At 45.5% G+C, this 21,385-nt stretch overlaps 1 protein-coding gene across 1 annotated transcript in view; it reads left to right on the forward strand.

The window, feature by feature from the left end:
• CELSR1 (cadherin EGF LAG seven-pass G-type receptor 1) overlaps positions 1–21,385 on the forward strand; it is a 170,086-nt gene that overhangs the window by 91,386 nt on the left and 57,315 nt on the right. Inside the window, exons 3-5 of the mRNA XM_065840132.2 lie at positions 1,964–2,186; positions 5,838–5,953; positions 8,915–9,003. Coding sequence (XP_065696204.2) covers positions 1,964–2,186; positions 5,838–5,953; positions 8,915–9,003 — 428 coding nt within the window. The remainder of the gene's footprint in view (positions 1–1,963; positions 2,187–5,837; positions 5,954–8,914; positions 9,004–21,385) is intronic.

Consider the following 21,385-nt stretch of genomic DNA (forward strand, 5'->3'; position numbering starts at 1 on the left):
ATTGAAGTGAAGAATATGGGAACATCAGTGCTGAATCAGAAAAGCTCTAAGCACAGGCCTGAAGCTGAACTCTCAGCTATATGGTGTGTTACTTGAGAGGTTTTGGATTGCACTCCCTCTAGGATGGCGGGAAAGATTTATTTCATAATTTGTTAACTGCAAGAGTTATTATTATAGAGAAATGTGTTCAGCTCCCCTGTGCTTTGTATCACATCCCTTTCAAATATACTGAAACACCCCAGTCTGTTTGCCAGGAGACAGACAAATGCACTGATCGGGAGGCAGCTGTATGGTGGCTCTGCTCATCGAGGGGAGCACGGAGCAGGACCGGAGGTGGGTCCTGCGGAGCTGAGCCCACCTGGATGGGGTGTGCATTTGGCTGGCAGCATGGTCACAGCACTCTTGTATTTGCTCCTGCATTTAGCTGGCATTAATCGTACCTGCCTGAAAAGCGCATGATGTTGATGTGAGAGGAGAAAGGCAGCAAAGCTGGAGAGCCATAATGGCTGGGCTGTCCACCTCACCGTGTCTCAGAGATCGCTGCCCCCAGAGCAGTGGCCAAACCAGCTGCAAAGTGTTGCAAAATACAACCTGGTGTAAAACAGAGGTGCACGTCCAGGTCTGGATGCAGCATCGCGGGCGGCTTTGGCGTGGGAACCCGCGGGAGCAGGGCTGCGGGGGCAGTGACTGGAGCAAAACTTTCTGCTTTAATTTGCCTTTGTTTGTGAGTCACTGCCCACAGCTCCTGCTGCTTTTACTTTCCTCCAGGAATGCATTTGCACGGTTTTAACTGTGCTTGAATTAATGTGATTGTATAATCTAGTAGTGAGTAATCATGCAAATATCAAACTGTTGCAAATACATGCTGGTTGTGTTGAGTAGTTTTGCTCTACATTTACTTGTCAGACACTGTTACTGGGTAAAATTCAACTATGTATGCCATCTTCAGTTTCTCTGAAGAGTTTTACATGCAGGATCTGAACATGCTTTATACCTTAGGAAGACACATGCCAAAACATAAATGTTAACTAATTAACTCACATAGAGGGTTTAGCTTCCCATACAATGATTAATTCAGCAGCTGCTTTTCTCCCAACCACAGCAGATTTTTTGAAGTGAATATCCTTTGTATGTTATATTTTACAATCGTGATTCACTCTCAGATTTTGGGCAAACACAGGAAAAATTATAGCCTACATAGAAAGGAAGACACCTCATTCTTTAGTATTGCATTTAACACACTTTAATACAGACTTCTGAGTTAATAAAGACAAAGCGTTTGAGGGGAAAACAGGTTCAGCAACCCGTACACAGAATCTGTAGTTTCTGCGGGGAGTTACTGTGCCCATCTCTGAAGAGTTCGGAAGATGGCTGTCACCTGCAGGATACATGGGAAAAGGTGGAAGCAATATGTATGTCATTGGTATCCTGCTTATTCTTTCTATAAACATTTTGCAACCATTGTCGCGAGCTCAGCCGTGCCCTGCCGCTGCCATGGGCAGCAAAGCCAAATTCCGCGCGAGGCGAAGTGCAAACACTTATCTGTTGACACAATTTCCAACCCATAGTGAAACGCCAGAACAATTTACACATATTTTGGTTGACAGAGAGTGTGTAAGTTTTTAACTGTTGGTGTTACCTCCTCCCATATAGATCTGTCTGTCACCAGCTTTATATTTATCACCAGGTCTGGCAGCAGCCAAGTAATCTGAAAACGGGGGAAACCTCGTTGGGTATTTGCAAGAGGATTGCTCAGCAAATCATATCCCACACTACCCTGAAAATTCAGACTTGAAAGACGATGCAGCACCCTTACCCCCTGCAATTACAGGCTTGTGCCTTGATGGCAGAGCGGGTCAGGTGCAGAACTTTTGAAGCAGCTTAACCTTTAGCAGAACCACTCTGAGCATCACAGCCTGCTGCTGGGGTGAAGTGTCCCTGACGTCTGCTTGTCCCCTTGCAGGAGAGTACTGCGAGGTGAACGCGCGCTCTGGCCGCTGTGCTCCGGGGGTGTGCAAGAACGGAGGAACCTGCGTGAACCTGCTGATCGGCGGCTTCAAGTGTGAGTGTCCACCAGGCGAATACGAGCGGCCGTACTGCGAGATGACCACCAGGAGCTTCCCCCCGCAGTCCTTCATCACCTTCAAGGGGCTGCGGCAGCGCTTCCACTTCACCGTCTCCCTCATGTAAGTCCCAGTGGGGAAGGGCTCTCTGGCTGGTGGCTTCTCCGCTTAAGTTTCAGGGGCTGCTTGTTAAATATTGTCACCCACCAAGTTACCTACGTGTAGAGGTCACTCTGGAGGATTGCTGACAGTGACTCCTGCAAGTTGGGCACAGTTGTGTTATTTGAAAGCATTCAATTTTCTGCCCCACCGAGGATGCTGCTGAGGTGCCACCTCCTGACCTTTCTCTGCTGCAGCTGGGGGCAATGACACAGGGAGAGGGGACAACAGGGCCTCTCTGGCCACCTCTCAGCAGCCCTTGGCTGGAGAGACGCAAGGGTGTGTGGTGGGTTTGACACTCTTACTAGTTGAGCTTTTGGCCTCCTGACTTTCAGGCTGGCTCCAGAGCCAACCTGTTCATGTTGCTCATTTGGGAGTGCTCTTGCCTTCTCCTGTTTCTCAGCCTGTGAGAGGACCTGGTCTTGTCGGGCCGTGGCTGAGCATGGGCTGCTCCTCTTCAGGTCCTTGCTCTCCGACGGTTCCCAGCCTTGTGCTTGGGACAACCCCAGCTGTCCCAGCTCCTCATCTCACTCCTCTTGGCCTTCACACCCAGGTCCCACTTCTGGTCCCATCCCAGCTACCAGGTACAACCAGCCTCATCGCCATCCCGTCTGCCTCAACATCCCCACGTTGATCAATCTTCTCCTGCAGTGGGTGTCACTTTTCCCATGGGGACACTCAGGGAGGCAAGGGGAGTGATGATGGTGGCCATTCTGAGTGGACCAGGGCTCTCCTCCCCTGGCTCACACATCCCAGGGGAAAAAACCCTCTTCTGGGGAAGACATCTTGGGCAGGCATAGGGCTTGCATGCCATGGAGGCAGAACTCTGGGTGCACACACGCCTCTTGTCCGGAGAGGGGCTGGGTTTACAGCTTTTCCCATGGTTTAGATGGTCAGGGTTGACCTTTGGTTCTCCCTCACGGCTGACTGTGAGTAAATAGCACAAAACGTGTTAGCCCAACCCCAAAGGGCAAGGCCAGGGATTTCTTGACAGGAACAACAAGAGCCACAACGACAAATATGTTTGTGCGTCTGTCCAGAGAAAGTGCTCAGGGAGGACACCACGTCCCATCCAGCACTCAGCAGTTACCTGAGGTTTTACATCTGTCAGGAGCCAGGCAGCTTATCCATTTTATCCTTCATCTGCCTTAATCCCAAGGTATGAAATTTTATAGAATCTTGACGTTTTGGTTAAATCAGAAAGCACAGACGCAGTTTGCATGCCAAGGCAGAGAAGAGGTGCGCCTGTGAAGATTGTTTTAGAAAAGCTGAGGAGCAAAAGGCTCTGTTGGACTTGTCAGACTTACAGTGAGTGCAAACAAAGGAGCAGTCTGGGCTGGCTGCCAGCATAAATTACCTGCACTGCCCTTGGCTTGTCCCCGAAGCCATGTGGTGTCATTTTTCAGGCTTTCAGGAGCAGATCTGTGACACATAGGGTGCTTCAAGTTAAAGTGACTCAAATGCTCTGTGTAGGGGTTACTGAGAAACAGCAGACTACTGTAGCGAGGTAGTGCTTCCACCATGATTTCTGCACCATCTTTAAAACCAAGATGGTATATTTAGTCTTAATCATGAGCCAAACACTTTTCAGTCTACCCAGAGTGATTATGAAACGTCTAGACCATCGTGGGGTTCATCCTACACTGTCTGGGATAACGATACATTTAGCTTTTCATACCTGAACTTCTATTTTATCTGCACTTATTATCCTTCAGTGCAGATGGAAAACATTTGTAAAATCTCAGGGTCTCTAGCTGCCCTCAGCCTCAAGTGACTCATGGCCCACTCCTGATGAAGAGCAGCATGTTTGCATTGTCCAGTCTCATAACTAAAATGTGATTTTTTTAAAATAAAGTATTTAGGTTACTGACCAGGCGTGTTTTTCTGCTCCCAACATTAGACATCTTCCTTGCTTCCTTCCAACACTTGCTACTCCTTCACTCCAAGAAGCACTATCAGTGGAGAGGTTTTCTCACTATTCAAAATTTTCTAAGAAAGTGTCTTTTGTTTCCTGTGTCCTCAGGCTAAAAATATCCCTTCTATTAAAAAACAGTATTTTTCCCCAGCTGGTGATAACCAGACAAGTTAAAGAGGAGAAGTGCTTTAACTTTTAGTATGATACAAAGGATGCTTTTGACTAGTGGCAAAGAATGGAGCTGAGCACACACGGAGTAAAGCAATATAAAAAATAGCTTAATAATGTTAATATTTTGATGGACTATAACAGATATTCTTTGGAGTTCATGTTTTATTGGAAATGTCAAAATTTTGACTTCTGTATTTTGAACCAGAATAATGCATTCTCCTTCAAAAATAATAAAAAATGTATGGAATAAAAAAATACCCATTTCCATTTAGCTTCAGTTCAGCCTCCTGGTTCTGAAAGGTCTTTATTCAGTTTGATGCACAACATACGTATGTATGACAAACAACTTTTGTCAGAAAATATTCTTTTAGTTTTGAATTTTATTTCAAATACTAGACCTTGATATTCTAAATATTGCTTCTTTCACATTCTCTGAATGTGGGTTTTGTTGCATCGCATGAGAGTCTTTGCTAGTAGACATGAGAGACACAAGAATCATTTCCTCTGTCCATGGAAGGCAGTTTTCGTTAGCTGTGTTCAGCACTTGATTCATTTGTTGGAAAAGCGGGCTAGTTTAAATCAGGCGTATTTCCTGAAGTTCAAGATGCAAAATCAAGCTACACTGCCATTTGGAAACACAAGAAATTCCCATGGTTTCTCTCTCTTTCTCTCGTTATATAATATTAATTGTTGTAAAAATGCATATGTGAAGTGCATTAATTTTTTTGCATTTTGAAGTAGATGAAAGCTGCATACAAATCCCCAAAGAGAATAGGATTCAATTTAAAATTATAAAATACACACAACTCAGAAATTTGCAAGAGAAGTTATTTGCTGACAAAATAATTAGGCATCTTTAAAAGTGGGATTGCCTCTTGTTCAACAGGAAAGGTGTGAAACATCCCATATGAGAAACACAAGAAAAATAAAACCAAAAACCACCCATTAGCACTGATTTAGTGGAATCATCTAAGTGTTTATTTTCCTTCCTCCGATTGACTGATCTGTTGATTGATGAACCCTGGTGGTCTATGTGGCATTATTAAAGTAACTCTTATCTTTCTTTTCCCCTTGACTCCCCATCAGATTCTTTTTAATCTGTTGATGACTCTCCTTGTACCCTGTAGCATTTAGACAGGAAGCAGGCAGCAAGTGTCCCCCCTTTGATGTGAAAATGCTTTCTGGTTTTCAACTGTTTGCAAAGTGTAGTAAGTGCTACTGTTTGTCAAGTGCCAGATACTCACGCTACATCATGCGTCTGCCTAATTTTACCGTTTGGGAGGGTCAGCATCTGCAGCCAATCTCTGCAGAGTGGATTTCTATAATTTCCATCTTGCTTACCTCTTTCGATTGTGAAGGAATAGATTGATCCTGCCGCTGGCTCAATTTTATAATTTTCTGTCTGCAAAAGATGCAAAGGCTTGTTTTTCTGCTAACTATAATGCTGCCTTTCTTCTGGGCGACTTGACCGTCAGTCTTTAATTCGTAAACCGTTGAGCAGGAGCTAAACCCTCATCTCTGCGTTCCAGGTTTGCAACCAGGGAGAGGAACGCTCTCCTCCTCTACAATGGGCGTTTTAACGAGAAGCACGACTTCATTGCCTTGGAGATCATCGAGGAGCAGATCCAGCTCACGTTCTCTGCAGGTGACGTGTCGCTCGAGTCGAGCATTTCTGCTCGTGGTCAGGATACCTTAACCGATTTGGAAATGCGCTTCAATACAGCTGTTTGTTGCCTTGTTAATTGAGTAAATGGCTGACATCGTACAGTGAACAACTGATGCAGGGTGTTGGAAAGTACTCCAGATTGTAGCGGTTTGTGGTGGTAATGCTCACTGTTGCAGGCAGGAGCTCGTCAGCATATCAGTTATAAACGCTGGAATTTATGACTACTATAAAAGATTGGCACTAGCCTGAAAGTTGGCCTCTGAGCCAATGTTTGCTTAAATGCGACTTCATTTTATCACACTGTGATAAACGTCGCATGTTTATATATTTTTGCAATATGTCATCAGTGAAAATAGGTGCATAAACGTTATCTGAAAAATGCATGCAAGCCAAATGAAAAGCTAGCAAACAAGTGAAAACTGCATGCGGTTCGTTAGGGATTGATAATGAGCAATGCCATCGCTAGAATCCACAGTTGAAGCACATTCCCCCGGAAAAAGCTGTATCCCAGAAGGAATTCTGGGGAGCTGAGCTGTCCACCCATTGCTACGGTGGGCTGGGAAACAAGAAACAGAGGCTTTGGCATTTGCTCGCTTTCTGCGCTGGGACAAAGCCAGCGTCCTTTGGTGCCTGTGGGAGAGAGAGGGGAAAGCAAGTGGAGCTCAGGGGAGAGGTTTCTTCCAGAAAATCAGCTCTGGCAGTGGCAAAGCTCTTGCTGATGAAAGTGTGATCATAACAAACCCTGACCATTCCAGCCTCAGCAGAAGAGTCCTTCCTGAGTTAAAAAAGCCCGAGTTCCATCCAAATACTTATGCCCAGCTGTGCTAATTTCCATGACAGGGTAGCAGGTGAAGCTGTTAACACGCAGATGTACCACATGGCTGGAGCACGTTAAAGCCACCAGGAGTCACCCCCTGGACTTCAGCAGGCTTCCTGAGGCTCTTGGAGTCCCTCTTAGTGGACCGCTCGTGTTCTTCCTTCAGCCCAGGAGCTGGTCTGTGAGTCCAGGAAGGCTTCGGTGGCTTTACTGAATCTCAGCAGGGCAGACAACCCCTCATTGTCAAAGGTTTAGGGGATGTTTTCCATCAGGACAGAAATAAATATCTGGGAAGGGCTGTTGTTGTGTAGGTCAAGTGGGGGAATGTGTAGGTCAAGTGAGACATTTGTACCTCTGTACTGGACACAAATTGGGGAAGTAATCCTGTTACTTCCCATTCTCCGTATTCAGGATAGGCATGTGGGCTCTACTCAGCTCTTTATTGTGCTGCAAAGTGAGACATTGGAAGCAGTAAAGCAGTAGAAGCAGAGGCGCAACCCATGTCAGTGTTGCACACTCGTTGCCAGTGATGGTCGTGGCCATCACACCCCATGTTAAATCCTGTGTGACCCCATCGATCTACCAGCGATGCTTAAGTGCATATCTGGGCCTTTTGGGTTGAAGATATCCGGTTTCATTGCCCCTTTATTGCCTCGAAGATGTCCAAATTATATTTTAAGGCAGGCTTTTGACTGGATTAGTGTAGTGAAATAACATGCTGCAGTTGAAGAGATTTGCGTTCTTCTGCGGGTCTGCTCCGCCTGTCTAAACTTGAATCAAATTGCTCGAAAGGCACCCTGAGGAGAAATGAGAAAAAATAAATTCTACTTGCACTTATATGCATTTAAATGCGGAGGAACTCTTTTAAAATACATGAAACTAAATTTAGATTTGCACTGTTGCACCTGAGAGCAAGTCTGGTCCTGTATATTGCAAATGGTATTTTCTTTGGAAGGAGAATGGTTTACGTTTTATAGTTTTAAGTGGTTTTTAACGAACAGTACAAGTTCTGGACATCTGATCTGATTGTTTTACCTGTCGCAACAACTTTTTCACAATAAGCAAAGCAAAAGGATTGGAGGCTGGTGATCTTCCTTTTGCAGAAGCTTGATAACTGAATAAAAAAACTGATTTTTACCACAGACTTTTTATCATGAAATGACAAAAAACATCACAGCATGATGTCGAGTGAGCTAAGCTGAAATCTGTATTGTTTAAATAACAGGAGTATATAGGGTGGGAGTTAAAGGAAAGTAGGGGACACAGGAATAATATTTGTTGCAAATAGAGAGTAGAAAGTACATTTTAAACTCAACAATACTCTGAACTTTATTAGCCTGTGGGAGAGAGTTATTTTTCCTGTGGTTTAATATGTAGAATTTTCCAGCTGTTAAAAAAAAAAAGAGAAAAAAAAAAAAGTCGAAACCCAGCAATCCCTTCTCCGTGCCAGGCCTTTTATGTACTTTCAACACAAATGTTTATTTTGCTGCTACCTTGGAAAAGATATGCCTGGCTACTGAGCTGGTTCTGCTGAGTCAGACCTAACTTAAAACCTTCAGCTTTCCAACACCATGGCAAAGACTTGCTTTCGAATTTAAATACTGAAAGGCTGTCGATAATTTCAGTAATGACTGGAAAATTTTGCTTGGATCGAGCTTAGCATCCATGGGTTTTATACGAGAGTACTTTGGGATTTCAGTTTCTCGGTTCTGAGGAGGAGTCAGCTTCCCTTCCCTGACAAAGTATCCTGGCACAATACTCCTCTTATCACTAGACCTCAAAGTGCTGCTTTTGGCGCAAATGCAGAAAAATTCATTTACATTCTTTCCTCAGTTGACTGCTTGATCAATAGCTGCATCTGCTACTGCACTCTGCAGAATCATAAAAGGAAATAACATAATTCACCGAATGTGCCAGAAGCTATTTTTGTATTTGTGCAACAAAATAATTCTATGACACTGGGGATATTTACTGTCTCGCACGACAAAAACCCAAATTCCACCATGATGAAGTAAGACAGCTGCTTCCTGTGCCAGATGAGGGTCTCCCCATGTTTCGGTTTAGTGCGTGGTGGAGTTTGCTGTGATGTTGTCTTATTTCTTCCCTTGTGTCTGCCCTTGCAGGGGAGACAACCACTACGGTGGCACCGTTCGTTCTCGGAGGGGTCAGCGATGGCCAGTGGCACTCGGTCCAGGTGCAGTACTACAATAAGGTAAGACTCGCTGTGTTGGTGATAACCCCGTTATTTGCAAAGTAAGAGAGACGTGGGTCATCTAGCTCTGTCCCAATGCATGCAGGTGACCTGAATTTCATTTCTTTAACCAGGCACGTTGCTACAGCTCTGCATAAGTGGTTCTGGTCTTGCTCACCTTGTCTGGGACAAAAATTCCCTCTGAGGGCTTTTGAGTTTTGTCTTAGGAAGGCAAAATCAGACCTAGTACGTTCTTTTCAGAAGTACTACCAGTGAAACCTTCAGGTACTTGGAACTATTTTAGTTTGCAGTTCTTTAAAACCTCACAAGTGTCAGCGTTATCTAAAACAACTGATTCAATGATTTGGATCTCTTTAAAGAGCTATGCAGTGCAGGAGCCTTCAGTGTAGTAACTACAAACCCCTAGTGTGGAATTTTCTGAAACAGAGCTAAATTCTTCCCCATAACTGTCTTTTCTTGTGTAAAATGACCAGTTTAGCTAGCACAAGCTTCCCTGGTTTGGAAAATTTGATTATTAAATGGTTGACACTTTTCACTAATCAAGGAATATCTTACTAAATAATTTTTTTGTCTGCTATATGGAAAGATACACAAGAGAAATGCAAAAAGCATTGCTGAACACAGCCCGTGGCACTCCGAGGTGAGCTCTGGGGTCCGTGTCCCACAGCTGCACCCTTGGTAGCTGGCAGGAGTAAGTTCACTTTGACTGAACTAACCAGCCATTTCATGATGAACCACAAAGCGGGCTTTTAGGGTGTATGGTGTCACTGTTTACAGATGGATGTCAGAGCTCTTCTATAATCTATAAGAAAAATTAGAGAATTCATTTAGTTACTGAGAAACACTGCTTTTAAGTCTGACATGATAGCATTATTAGAGACTGCATAAGGAAATAGAGGCACATTGTTGGCTGTTAAAAAGGAAACGAGATACTGGTGTAGGAAACTGAATGGAAGATGAAGGATTAATATGATCAGCAAGTTCTTTATTTCCCAGCACTGCATCCTTTCATCACAGTTTGTGTGGCAGTTTGAAAGAGAGGATTAAATTTTTCTTTGGACTTGTGGATAGGGTCTCCTAGGCTAGGGATATTTTAGTGAGGAAATAAAAACCTTTTTAATTAGTTATTTAATGTTAAAAAATAAAATTTTAAAACTTATAAAATAAGTTTTGTACTTAATATACTCTCTACTATCCAGAGCACAGAGAAGCAGAAGCAAAACTTAGTGTGTCGCCATGAACACATCTGTGGACACTGTGAGGCTCTTCCTTAGGAACTGCAACACGCCATGTTTCCATGGTCTGCGTATTTCTTAGTGAATCACATCAGCAGACTGAGCGGCACTTGCTGGGGCAGAGGGGGGACGCTCCAGCTTTCAGGCTCCTGGGTGGAGGAGGAGGGAGGGCAGAGCTGCAGCCGCTGGAGCCACTCGCTGAAGTGCTGCCGAGCAGATAAAGACCCCAGGCAGCCCCACAACACTCTTTAAAAGGCAAAGAGATCTGACACAGATGTTAAAAATAAACCCCTGTCTCATTTTCCAGGCTTGCTGCTGTTTAAGCAGACTGGTAGATGAACCACGTTAGCAGCTGGTGTTTTCCTGTTGTTAACGCGTGTGCCCTGTCATCATTTTCTTCTTTTGCCCCAGTTTTTTGAAGGGGAATGAGGCTGTGCCTGCTGCACGGGAGGAAACCTAGGGCAGAGAGGGAGAACAGAGAGGCTGTGCCCAGAAACACCGCTGACTTCACTGGCTTTGCCACTTGCATGATGCACAAGTGACTAAAAGCAGGGTCACTGTGTGGAGAGCAGCACTGTGCCCTTTGCTGTCCATGTTAGAGACCTGGGTCTTCACCTTCCTCTTAGAAGTATTTATTCCAGAATGGTTACATTTGGGCTGGCAGAGGGGAGCTCACAATATTGAGCAAATGGCACAGGGGGGGAAATGCCAAGCTGTGTGCATTTAGTGCACTTTCGGGACTCTCAGCATGTCTGAGGATTGCGTGTGTTGCAGCGGCTGTGCAGGAAGGAGCGGGCGCTGTGAGGCCATGACCGCCGGAGGCAGCTCTGCAGATCTGCCCGCAGGGCTGCCCGCCGCGCCCCGCAGCACGTATTTGTTTGTAAAGCAGTTCCTTGGCTACTTCATGTTTTAACAAAGCTGGAGGAAAAGTTCCTGTGAGGAGGTTGAAAAGACAGAGACAATTTAGGGATTTGAGTTGTGCCAAGATAAATGGGATGCTGTGTCTAAACTTGACACAGCTAAGACATGTTTGAATAACAGACTACCCAAAACTCATGAGTTTGCTTAAATTATGTACTCACATTATTTTGCTGATATTGCATGCTTTGACTCTTTCCAAAATCCTCCCGCACAGTGTCAGGTCCTCATCCCATCACTACTCAGCCCCTTGGCTCCGCTCAGACACAGTGCAGCCTCCGAGCAGGCACAGCTCCCCTGGGCTGTCTCCCTGCTCCCTGTCTCCAGGTTGTGTTTGATCCCCAACTCGAGCCTCTCTGTACTCCCTTCCCTCCTCTCTGCCTCCAGCTCGCTCTGACATTTTGCAGCAGTGCCCTGTCCATGGCGGCAGGGCTGCTGGGGCTGCCAGCGTCCTCCTGGGTCTCCTTGCCCCTTCTCCCATTCTGCTGCTTGCCTGGGGAGCTTCGGGTCTTTGCTCCTTTTTAGACACTTCCAGATACTGTCCATTTGAAATGTGTAACCTGTCATCCCAGATACCCATAGAGATCCATTTTATTCATTTGTCCATGTCTTGAATTAAAACGCCTTTAGAGAGGTATTTATACCTGCTCTTTCTTATACTTCACTCATGTTGAATTTCATCTCCATCTGCCTTTTGCTCCATCAGCAGGTTTTCTTTATTTAATAAATATGGTCACCTTTGCCTATCCATTCATCAGTCCATTCCTGTGTCATTTCTGTGCCTTTTTTTGCACAGCAAAATCCATGCAGACATTTTGAACTTTTCTTACTAATCACACTCCTGCAGCTGAGTGCCACCGGGCTGCTCGTCCTGCTGCTGGGGTCATGACGGCTGTGCCTGTCCTCTCTCTACTCACCACTATGTCCTCGGGCAGTAACAGGCTTCTTCAAGCTGGACCCTTTCCTCCTGCCTTGGAGATGTGAGACACGTGGTGCAGGTTGAAATAAATAGCAATTCAAAACTTCCCTGTTGTGCTCACAGCAAGTGTTTGGGGTCAGGTACTGTCTTAACTTCATCCCTCTTTCCCAGTTCCTTTTTTTCTCAAATTTCTTTAAAGTATCTTTTTAAAACCTAAGCTAGAACGTGTTCAGTTTATTTCCTTCTTTCTGCATTTCTACAGCATCTAGCCAGCGAAAAAGGATTCGGTCTTCTTTGGAGCTTTCGGATAATGCCGTAATTCACATAAGGAGTATTAGATTTCATCACAGCTGAGGTTAATTTTTCATCTTTAAGTTTTGAGGAGAAAGACTAACAGGCTTTGATACATAATCTAAATCGCTTCAGTCCAAAGCAAATTTTCCTAGATGAGTTTTCACAGCTCTGAAAGCTGTTCCTGCAATCTGAGTTGATCATGGTCAGATACGAGCGAAGATTGAGTGATTTTTGGCACCTGCAGCTCTGTGGACAATATTTGGCTGAGCATCACTGGAATTTGGACTCCAGAAGTGGTGACTTCGATGCAGGGGAGCAACTCCGGTGGGAAACTTCTGCAGCAGCAACACACAGTTTTGCAGCATCCTGGTGATGCTGCGACCATCCACAAAGTTAGTTTGGTAATAACAATAATGAAATAAGAAGTGTAGAAGTGACTCCTGTAAATTATTTTCTATACCCAGCTCAGAAGCAATGTGCTTGGTAATATTTATCTTAGTATTGTTGAAAGATGTTGTTTTATAGTTAACTGCTTATCTTGAGGGTCCCTTGCCTCTTAGGGACAGACACTGCAGCCTCACTGGCAAGAGGTGAGTCCAGAGCTGGCTTTGCACCACTGTGTTTGCAGGGAAGCATCGAGCCACTTCTCTGTCAGCTCAAGTATTTGGTACTTTCTTACAAGTCCTGGTATGTACAGGCACTGTAAAACGTTGTAGTAATGAAAGGGATTATATCAGAGGAGGAAGGGAAGCGATGTGGTTTCATTTATCGTGTAGTGATGGAAATGGATGGTTCCTCCCTTGGTAAGAGTTGACACAGTCGGTTTCAGTGGAAGTGCCTGAGGGATGTTGTACTAAAGAAGTGTTGGCTCTGTGTTGAATTTCTGGAAGGGAAAACACCAAGGAGAAGGAATTAGTATCTATAAGAGAACAGAAGTGAACTAGGAGTGTTTTATAACCACTCTCTACTTCCAGTTGTATATTAAAAGTCATGTCAGCCACCCAGTAGCAAGGTATCAGTTTACCTGTTAGCAGTGTTTCTTGCAATTATAGATGTTTGCTGACAGTGGGAGGGAAGCAAGGACACAAGCTACTTGCTGACTCTGTTAGCTCAAACACGTTACCTTCTGCAATCCTGACCTCACAGCCATTAAAATCAGTGGGAGGTATTAAATTAAAGGTGACCTGTCTGTGACCTGGCTTCTCAAGGGGTATATATTGATAAGAAATTCAGAAAGAATGGATTCTTTTTTTTTGTTACCTTGAAATAAAAGGTGGGAGAAGGGGGAACATTGCAACCTGGCAAATAAAACTGATAAAAAATAGCAGAAGCAACCTGCTGGTTTTTTCATACAATAGCTGGCGCAAGGGCCAGAAGCAACGTGAGCTCCCTCTTTGTCTGGGTAATGTTCTTCCTTCCCACATGATGAGAGTGCAGTCAGCCTCTGGTGGAGCTTGGCTTATCCTTTGGGTCTCCTGAGCCTGCCAGCATGTGTGACAGTCAGTAGGTTTAGCCATGCTGATATTTGTTTGGAAAACCACCAGGATGTTTGATGGTAACAGTGCTCAGTAGCAGTTATATGACATGAACTATCTGACATTGATTGTACATACAGGATCATGTATGATTGTAGGAAGTGCTTGGCACAGGAGATTTTAATGAGCTTAGTAGTGGATGGTGTTTTTAATTAAGTGAAAACTTCAAGCCACTCTCCAGGACTTCTGATAGAAATGCAATTTTGTGCAGAATTTGAGATAGACCCATCAAATTTATGTTAATGCTTTACCTGACTCCTTACCTCAGGGTAGAATTCATCATTTGGCACAAGATAAAAATGTTTTACGTATGGACATGTTCCTTTAATTATAGAGGGCGTTTACATGTATATTTATATACTGTGTATCTCAAATGTTACTTATACATATATGACATCAAAGTAGCTTAAGGATGTTACTGTTCTGTAGGCAGAAGCTCCTTCTGCATCTGTTTAAGGGAGCACAGGATAATTTTACCTAAATTACAGAAAACTTGAGAAGGGCAGAGAGAAAAAATGCTATCACGGGCTGAACAAAGACCTGAATGACTGACAGAATGACTCACAAAAGTGACGACTGTACGGCGGGGCAGCGTGTGTGCGTGGGATCCTTCTCCATGGTCTGGAGGTGCAGAAATGGTGGTGCCTCAGAGTGTCCCCACTCTGCTGGTGACATGAGCCTGCAGGCTCCCAGGATGAGATGCTCAGGACAAGCATTGCCCTTTTTCCTTAACTGGGCTAAGGTTTCTTCTCATATTTGATAATCGATAGTAAGCTGCCATTCTTTTACTCCTTCCTTGCGTTTCTTTAGACTGAAGAAAGCTGTGACTGTCATTTAAGATGCTGGACTGACTTGGGAGTAGCCCACCCTTCCAGGGCGGTCGCATTTAGCAGTTACCTGCTGCCTTCTGTCCCTGTGCCGTTCCTACCCGGCAGAGCCCAGACCTGTGTTTAGCCTGAAGACAGCCGCCAGAGAAAACAGGCAAATTCTTCGGTTAGAGATAAACTTGAAAGAAATAAGGGCTGCTTAGGGCTGATCTTTGGTGCATTGTGAATTCAAAGCGCAGGAGGTGCATTGCTCTAAATCAGACTCCTATATGCTTTCAAAAATCGCCTGCCTGTGGTAAGTGCTGGTTTCTCTTGAGTTAACTGGCCTTCATCTGGGGCAAGCTGGAGCTTGAGTATCACCAGAGTCTGCCCTAATGCTATGGAGGTTTAGCTCTCAGCCCACTCACACACTAGAATTTGCCAGTACCTTTCTTTCCTGGGGAGGATTTATCCCTCACCCACTGGCTGAAAGCTGCTTCCAGGTGCCAAAACACCCTCTGTTTCTGTTTTCAGACTGGGGCTGTAGTTGATTTTCCGTACTTTGGGTGCGTGCTGCAGCTCTCCCCTTGCGCCTGCTCAGCCGACGGGCGAGTGGGTGGGAGGGCAGCCTTCTCCCTCCCTCACCTGTGGGTTCCTCTGCTGAAGCTGATCCCAAAGGCTTATTTAACTGTGCCTGTACTGCTGTGCTGCAGTGCCAGCACAGCTCACCATTTTGAGTCTGCATTCACAAAACCTCCATACCGTGGATGACAGACTGACTGTGCCCAGAGGTGGTGCATGTACCTCTGGGCAAAACTTTCTTTTGCATTGCTTGCATATGCAGCTTTTGCTTTACCTATTAAACTACCTGTATCTCAACCCGTGAGTATTTTTCACTTTTACCCCTCTGATTCTCCTCTCCATCCCGCTGTGGAGGAGGTGAGCAAGCAGCTGTGTGGGGCTCAGCTGCTCACCCAGCTTAAGCCATGACACTAAGCAAGAAATAAGAAGCACTTTACATCAGGCTTGGTGTTTAGCAGCTTCAGGATAAAGACTTTCTATAATGTACAGGACCAAAGGCCCTGAGACAAAAATTGCAACATCTGTCTGGCAAACTTGGAGATACAGAGGGAAGGGTGTTGCATTTTCGGCTTGTTGGATTTTTTTCAGAGAATGGGGGTATCCCCATTTTCTAAATGAAGCAGAAAAGTAAAGCCAGTTTCTCTGCTTGAAAGACTTTTCTGAGCAGGTGCCTTCCAGGTCTCCAGTCCAATGGCACCTTCTGGTCTAGCAACAGCAGAAAGGTGCGTAAATATATGATCTTAACAGATGAACCCACTGCGCTCCCAAGGGAAATGTGAGTGGGGATGCAGCAGTCTGGGGGGCAGCTGCAGAGCTGGGGGGAGCGGGCAGTGCACAGCAGCCAGCAGGACCCACCAGCAGGTGTGGAGGGGGCAGTTGCACACTGCAGCAAAACTGCAGCACAAACTTGCCTTAGACATGCGATGTGTTCCGCTGCAGCCTGCCGTGCTCACACGGAGCGTCTGCTTCCGCTGAGCATGTGGTGAATAAGAGCTCTTGTGTTCAGTCTTGTACAGCCCCTGCATTTTGTCACTCTCTTACACGTTATGCCTGCAACTCATTAGCAGAATTATCTTTGGGATTATCTTTATGGCAAATCTCTAACATTCATCACTGCCTTTGTTTTACTAGAGCCTCTGATTAGATTCTGGGAGCCTGTGTCGTGCCAGTGCCTAGCAGCAGCCAGAGGCACAGCATTTTGAAGGATTAGGGATGTGGGTGCAAAACTTCCCTCTTGAAAACTCATGTCCGCCTCTGTTGTCCCACCCAAGAGGTGGCTAGGACCACAGTTCATCCGGCCACCAGTCACTGAGGGGGTGATGCAGCTGTACCCTAAAAGTGCAGACCTCCAGGGCTGCATGCTGGTGCTCTCGTGGGGCCCTGGAAGCCCAGTGGCCACTGACATTTTCCCACTGAGGACAGGCAGGACCTGCCCTTTAATCCAAACCCCTTGTGGTAGCACAAGCTGCATGGGCAGCTGCAGGCAGTGGGAGTCATGCTGGTCTGCATTGAAGAGGATAGTGAAGTGCTTTGTTTTGAATAGAGTGGGATGAAATACAGCAGCCTCTGATGGTCTGCGGCAGAGGTGAGCGCAGCTCCTGCTGGCTACGGCACACATGCCCCTGCGCCAGGTGCCTGTGGAGCTCACGGATAGGTTATCTTGTTTCCTCTGAAAACACAGACCCTCTCTGATGATGGCAAATTCACCTGTTATGGAAGTATAATTATTCTGTATTCAGGACTGGTAATTGATCTCTCCCCATTGCCTCTGAGACAAAAAAAAGGCAGCTATCAGCATTTTAGTGGCACTCAGATTGTGACAACTGCATCAAAAGACATGGGCAACACTGGTTACTGCTTTCTCTCCTATAAAGGGAACTAATTCTGGTTAGAAGTTCTGGGTTCGCAGCACCCCGTTCCCCCAGGACCGACAGGTGAACAGGAACATCATGTAGTAGCTCAGCGCCGGCTCCCCGGTGCCACCCCCCCACCCCTTGGGCGGGAGGATCCCGTTCCAGCACAAAAACCTTGAAAACCTTGTTTGCTCAGCCCTGGGTCTTCTCCCAGGCTGCAGCAAGGCTGCCAGCCCTGCCGGTGACTGATGAGGCAGGCACATGCCTGCAGCTGAATAGGGATTGCCAGCTCCTTGGACAAAAGCCACATAGCTGCCACCAGCTAGGCATAACTTCTAGTCATTGGACCCAAGGTGAAAGACTTTGCCCTGAAAGTATCCAGGATACCATCCAGTATCGTTTACTCCTTAATCTGAATGGTCAGGAAAAGTGGTTGGCAATTAAATTCTTAGGTAGGTATTAGGTATTACACCCTGTGCTGGGGAGCGCCTCTCGCACCGGGGCATGGTTGTCCCTGCCGAGTGCTGCGTTTTGTAACTCAGTCGGAAAAGACAGAGCACAGCAGAAGTCAAATTACTGGAAATGCAATTAGTAATAAAGGCTGGGTATGACTTATGCAAATGTCTGTTGCTCGTGACATCTGAGCAGACATAATTGCAATCTGAGGGAGAATTTCTGAAGTTAATCCTCCCGGTGGCTTCCAGACTAATTTGTTAAGGGATCGAGGGAGATTTTCTAAATAAACAATGCAGTTCTTGAAGATTATGATAATGCTGCTGTTGATCAGATGAGGGCCCTGCCAGAGTTTGGATTTTGCTGGCTCAGAGTGAGTTGCTCTGTTTACAATGTCCGTGATCAACACAGCCCTGCTCTTGCATTGCTTGGCATTGACTGGTAAAGAAAAATGCAAAACATTAATTGCGATGTTAAGCAAATATTTGGCAGAGGGGGTACTGTAAATACTGAAAAAGAAACACCAAGTGTGCAAGGGAGAAAGCGTGTTAAAATTTAGTGTTTCCTTGTAAAACAAGTCACATATTCTTACTTAAGATTTAGCCATATTTCTAATTTTATAATTTCCTTGTCACGCATTGCATTGTGAATATATAATAGTGGAAGGTACTGCAGGGTTGTAGAGGTCAGTGGTGGCGTAGTAACGAGGAGGCAGTGGACAGTGCCAACTTCCAGCAGCACTGTGCTATACTTCTCAGATCACCAATTTCTGCTGGATGCCCTTCCTTCCATGGCATTTTCATGGTATCAAAAGTTCTGCCATAGCTTAAGCACAGAAAAACTTGCAGAACACCAAAACCACAGGGCACACGACCACAGTCAAGTGGTCAGCTCTGATTTTGAGAAGGACTTATCTGTGGTTTCCTGCATAAGTGCAGAGGCTTTTCTTCACCGAGAAAGTATCTGGGGTTCCTTCAGTTCTAAGAGGAAGAAAAGCAATTAAAGTGAAAAAGTCACTTTCTTTGCTATCCACAACCAAAATTTTTAACCAACATGCAAGTTTCATTTACTTTTCAGTTTGAGGTCAGGGAGTTTTTACTGGATTACTAATATTGTTAACCACATGCAGCACAACTTTCTACACTAACATGAGTTACTGTATCAGCAGATTATTGTGCTTTTGGTGGGCAGGCTTGTACACTTGTGAAGGATGCAGTAAGTAGTGCTGGAGACACGTATCAAATGAGGGTATGAGGAATTCGTAGCTGTGAATTTCTGTTGTTTATCTGTACTGTGTATTTCTGGTGCTAGTGGGCATGGTTATTTAAAAAAAAAAAAAGGCAATTAAAATTGCAAGCAGCGAAAGGAAGGGAAATAAATTAGATTTTCCATTGCTGAATGCATGCCAGGGTTTTACATTTAAAGTTCAAAATGTTGTGCTAGTCAAACATATAAAATATGTTCCTTGTGTCTGAATGCAAAACATGTCATTTCCTACACGCTCAGAACCCCATTTGTAAAATGCCATGAGAAAAGGTAATCTCTGCAAAAATAGTTCACTTTATGAGTCATTTCCTGGCGTTCTGGCTGAAGATTCAGAGAACTCCCATACTTGCTGGGTCCAAATTCATCCTCTTCCACCCAAATCCAGAGGATCATCAGTGGAAGTCCTAGTCCACAGGAGACCATAGATTTAACATATAGAAACTGAAGCTTGACAGATTCTGATCAGCAGTAAAATACAATATTGTTAATAGTGAAGTTATATAATTTGCATGATAATCTGCCTGCAGTTCTGATGGTCTTGCTGTCCTTTGAAATCTTTAAATTAAGTCCGTATTTCCCTTCCTAAAGGAAAATTTTAGCTCAGGTGCAAGCCATGTTATTGGGGCAGCACTGACTGGGTGATGTTCTGTGGTTGTATAAGGCAAAAGGCTGATTAGATGATAACACGAGTCACATCTATCCATAAAATGTGGCACGATCCTGTGAAAACCTGTCTGGAGCTCCAGCCTGCGGTATTGCGGGTGGGAAGCCGAGAGGCAGGAGCACAGAAGTGCTGCTGCACATTTGCCCTGTCCTTACTCTTCCACAGCATCTACCGCTCCCTCAGTGAGACTTTGGTCTGGCCTGTGGCAACCATTTACATTCCTAATATCTCCTGAAAAGCACTGAAGGGCTGCCTGGCTAATATTTACCTTTTCTTGGTCCTGCTTGGATGTGGTTGCAGAGCCCTTGCAGGTGTTTGTGGGTGTAACGGGGGCAGCTGCTCAGCCCTTGCAGAACAGGCACATGTGAGCCTGGACTGTAAAAACCCCTCCCTGCAATTCCACCAATAGTTATTCATGAGGGTTTCAATTAGTAGTAATTGTTTCTGTTGAATTTTTTTTTCCTGGTAGGGGGTAGGTGCAAAGTGATTGATATCTGGGAAAAGAAATCAGGATTTGGCAGTAGAGCGACATTCCATGGTCTTGACACGAAATAACAAATAACTCGCCTCTATATCCCTGTCTCGGGAAATGAAAGTGTAAAGCAGCAAAAGTCACTTGGAGGTCACTGAGGTGCAAAGTGTGTCCTGCTCCCCAGCCCTGCGCTGCTCAGCTCCCGCAGGCAGCTTTGGGAGATCTCTGTGGCGGCTGGGGAAGAGGAGGGCAAGTCCTACCCAGCACCTGGCTCTTTCTCTTCCCCGCCTGCTTTTGGAAGTGTTCTCACAGAGTTTGTGAACACCCCCTGAAAACATTCCTGGTTGTGGCAGTAATTTTATACACAAACAGAATCAGTAACTTTTCAGAAACCATCCCCAGGGTGCTCGCTCCGTGAGTGACAGTAGGGACTGGGTTATGTCCAAATCAACCTGAGCCTCTGCTCTTCTGGAAACCTCATCTTCAGCAAGGCTGCTCAGTGCTTACTCCCCTCGCTTCTTCCAGGTTTTTAAAGGCTTAGCTTGCATGCCCAGTTACAGCACTGCCATTCCAAGGTGTGAGCTGGGTCTCAGCTGCATGGTTGCCCCCATGGCATGAGGCTCTCAGATCACCCTGGGGAACCTGGACCCAATGGTGCTCCTTGAGCCCAGTTTCTCTCAAGCCATCTAACACCTCCACACCACAAAACTCCTCAGAGGTTTAGTGGCACCTCCCAAAATGGACATTTTCAGCTTCTGCTGAAGGCCAAGGAGATGGGAGGGACTTCCATGAGAACTGGTGGAGTCTGAACGGCCCTTGGCTAACCATGAGGCCCTGAGGATGGGACTGGAAGGCTATGCAGCACAGCCTGGCAGGGCTTCTGCAGAGTCATTGAAATGGCACCTCAGGAATTCCGTGTGAGTGCTTTGAAGTGCACTGTTATCTCAATTTAATCACACACTCAATCTGCAGTAACTCACTGATATGCAGTAACTTTTTAGGTATTTTACATCCGTCTGTGGAGTGAAGGGAAGCAGCACTTTGCAATTACCTGACCATGCAGGGGTCTGTGCGCACCAGGAGACCCTTGCAAAGACCCAGCCCTGGAGGAAGTAGCCCATAGAGCCGTGTGGGGTTCCTGGATTTTATAGACCCAGTTGTGCCCCTGTCACCCACACTGGGTAGCAGTTTGCTTGGCAAGGTGTGATCAGGGATCAGTCCAAGGGGGAAGAGCTAGTTGCTGTGAATAAGTGTCATGTTGTGCTGTTTCTCGGTATTTCTTGGACTCTGACAGCAGTAACATTTGCATCCTGGATGCAAAATTAAGTTGTAAAGCCGGAAATATTTGAGAGTGGTACTTTGGCAGGTAGACACGGAGAAATGGC

Source organism: Patagioenas fasciata, chromosome 1, assembly GCF_037038585.1.
Source record: "Patagioenas fasciata isolate bPatFas1 chromosome 1, bPatFas1.hap1, whole genome shotgun sequence".
NCBI lineage: Eukaryota > Metazoa > Chordata > Aves > Columbiformes > Columbidae > Patagioenas > Patagioenas fasciata.